General features: G+C 42.0%; 1 protein-coding gene across 1 annotated transcript; it reads left to right on the plus strand.

Annotated features, from left to right (window-relative positions):
* Positions 1 to 561: 561 nt before the first annotated feature.
* Positions 562 to 2,584, plus strand: LOC133737122 (uncharacterized). Its single transcript, XM_062164743.1, has 2 exons — positions 562 to 1,001; positions 1,096 to 2,584. The coding sequence occupies exons 1-2, from the start codon at positions 562 to 564 to the stop codon at positions 2,582 to 2,584; spliced, it is 1,929 nt and encodes a 642-aa protein (XP_062020727.1).

A 2,584-nucleotide genomic window follows, 5' to 3' on the forward strand; every position in this document is an offset into this window, starting at 1 on the left:
TATCAGTCATATTAAGGGGACTTGAAAGTTATACCAACAATCACATGTTCAAAACCCAAATAAATCCTTGTTAAATATCAAGTTATCAACAGTTGAAGATATAGCAACAGCAGTAGCAGCAACAGATTACGTACTTATACAAAATGATCAATAAAATTTAAGAAACGACAAATAAGCAAATTTTTATGCCTACAGCTAGAGGTTAAAGTTAGGGTTCTCACTTTGATTAATAACTTGCTATTAGGAAGAAAAGCAGATGCAAGAAACAGATTGATAATCATGTGACAGTGCTTTACTAAATTCATCAAATGCCGACGCCATTACATTTCCATAATATTAACAAAGCCACACAGGTTAAAATTGGAAGTGAAATATTTATTTCAAAGAAAAAAGAAAATTTACCGACTCTACGCAAGCTCGGTTATGTTATCACCTCCTCCACTACTTGGGCACCAAGTTCGACCAAAAATAACAGAAAAAAAAAAAAAAATTTCTTGATTCCCACGAAATTGTATCCTATTAATAAGCCACAAACAACCTACATTTCTCACAGTCCCGATCATGGCTCCTGCATTATGCCTAGTAGGTCCACCAGAGCTGCACCAGCCCAAAAAACCTCCCACCACTCCTATCTCAACCTATGAAGACCTCCCAGTTTGTAAAGATCTCAAGTCTTCACTCCCACCCTTAAACCCTCTCCTTGAATTTTTTTTCAAGGCCGTGTCACACACTGAAACGCCGCCACCGCCGCCAGAGACTCCCAAGTGCGGATATTATTGGCTGTCGGCTCCACCAAAGCCGAAGGAGCTGACCGACTATGAAGAAGAGGCCTGGAAGCTTGACTCTCTCACCACTCTCAAGACGATAGTTTGTCTTAGAATGATGGAGAAGCCTAACAAAGAAGCATTCTACAAATCCCTCTTGTGGGTCCACAAAAACCACCCAAAAACCCTAGCTCTGAATGTCATGGTTTTGGGGGCTTTAGGTTGGTTCGATGATCTGTTGGAAATTCTCAAAAGGGTTTTGGAGGACTCCATTCATAGACTTGCAAACCCAGAAAAGAAGGATGAGCGAGCTAATTATATCAAACTACAGGAGGAGGATATCAAACTACAGGAGCAATCGTCTGGGATACGACTATGAGGAAGAAAGTGATGACGATGATGATGACGAAAAGAAGACGAAAGCTGCCGCAGAAATAGCACCAAAAGATGACATTGCAAAGGCTAGAATTGCAGTTGAGAGGTACCAAAACGACTCAGATTATCGATTCTTACACGATCGGATATCAGACTTGTTTGCAGAGGTGTTGAAATCAGATCTTAGGTTGTTGGCATCAGGTGCAATTAAATCGATAAGTTTTGCTTCCAAGTTTTGTCCTTCAATTGATTCCCCTTACGACTACGAAACCCTAATCTGTGAAAGCATAGCAAAGAAAATGTTCCCACGCAATAATCATATAGAGTACAAATATGTTGAAGACCCTTATTACACTTACAGGGTTCGTAATCGTTTGGGGGACCAAGTACTAATTCCTCTACGTGAAGCCATAGAGAAGGTGAAGAAGCCATCAATTGAAACCGGAAAAGCATTGATTGCTCTGGAAACATACAGGAAGATATTCGGGGCGGAGTCAAAAGAAGAAGGCGGCAGCATAGTGCTGTTTCATCATTGCATGAAGCTAATCGAGTTCTTTTCACCGAAGGAAAATATGGTCGGCATGTTTGGGAATTTAAGCATTGGCGACTGTTCTAAAAAGCTCCCTCACCAAATAGTGGTTTCCTTATTTAAGAAGGAAAAGGTAAAGGGACGTGGACCACGTGGTGATGAAGCTGCAGAGCTCGAGTGGAAGGGACTACTGCAAGAGTTAACAAACCAAGGCAAGCTCAGGAATTGTGTTACCGTCTGTGACATGAGGTCGAGCATGACAGGGACATTCAAGGAGGCGACTTGTATCTCAATGGGGTTATTGATTTCGGAGTTGAGTGAAAATCCATGGAAAGGAAAGATCTTCTCCTTCAACGAATTTCCCAAGCTGAATAAGGTTGAAGGAGACGATCTTCGATCCAAATGCGAGTTCATGAGGCAGATGGAATGCACTGAGAAAGTTAACTTCGGCGCTATTTACAATCGGATTTTGCAGATTGCACTCACAGAGAAGCTAAGCAAGGAGCAAATGCCTAAAAGGATTTTCGTCTTCACCTATAGTGATTTTGTCGCGGCCTCCAAAAACAACTGGGATGAAGAATACAGGGAAGCATGGGCTAGTTACAGAAAGAGAGGGTTTTCAACTGTGCCGCAAATGGTGTTTTGGAATCTTAGGGACCCGGTTGCGGAGCCGGAGGTATTTGGGAGCCCCGTGAAGAACCAAAATGGGGGGATGATCATGACTGGTTTTTCAAACCTTCTGCTCCAACTGTTCTTCAGAGGAGAGACGGATTCGAGAACGAATGCAGGTCGGAGCCATTCTTTTTATCGTGGTGTTAATGTACTTTCCGTGATGAAATATGTTCCTAATGTAGAGGATGTGATGAACTGTGCAATTTCAAGAGAGGAGTTGGAGAATCTTATTGTATTGGATTGA

Source organism: Rosa rugosa, chromosome 3 (assembly GCF_958449725.1).
Source record: "Rosa rugosa chromosome 3, drRosRugo1.1, whole genome shotgun sequence".
NCBI classification, from domain to species: domain Eukaryota; kingdom Viridiplantae; phylum Streptophyta; class Magnoliopsida; order Rosales; family Rosaceae; genus Rosa; species Rosa rugosa.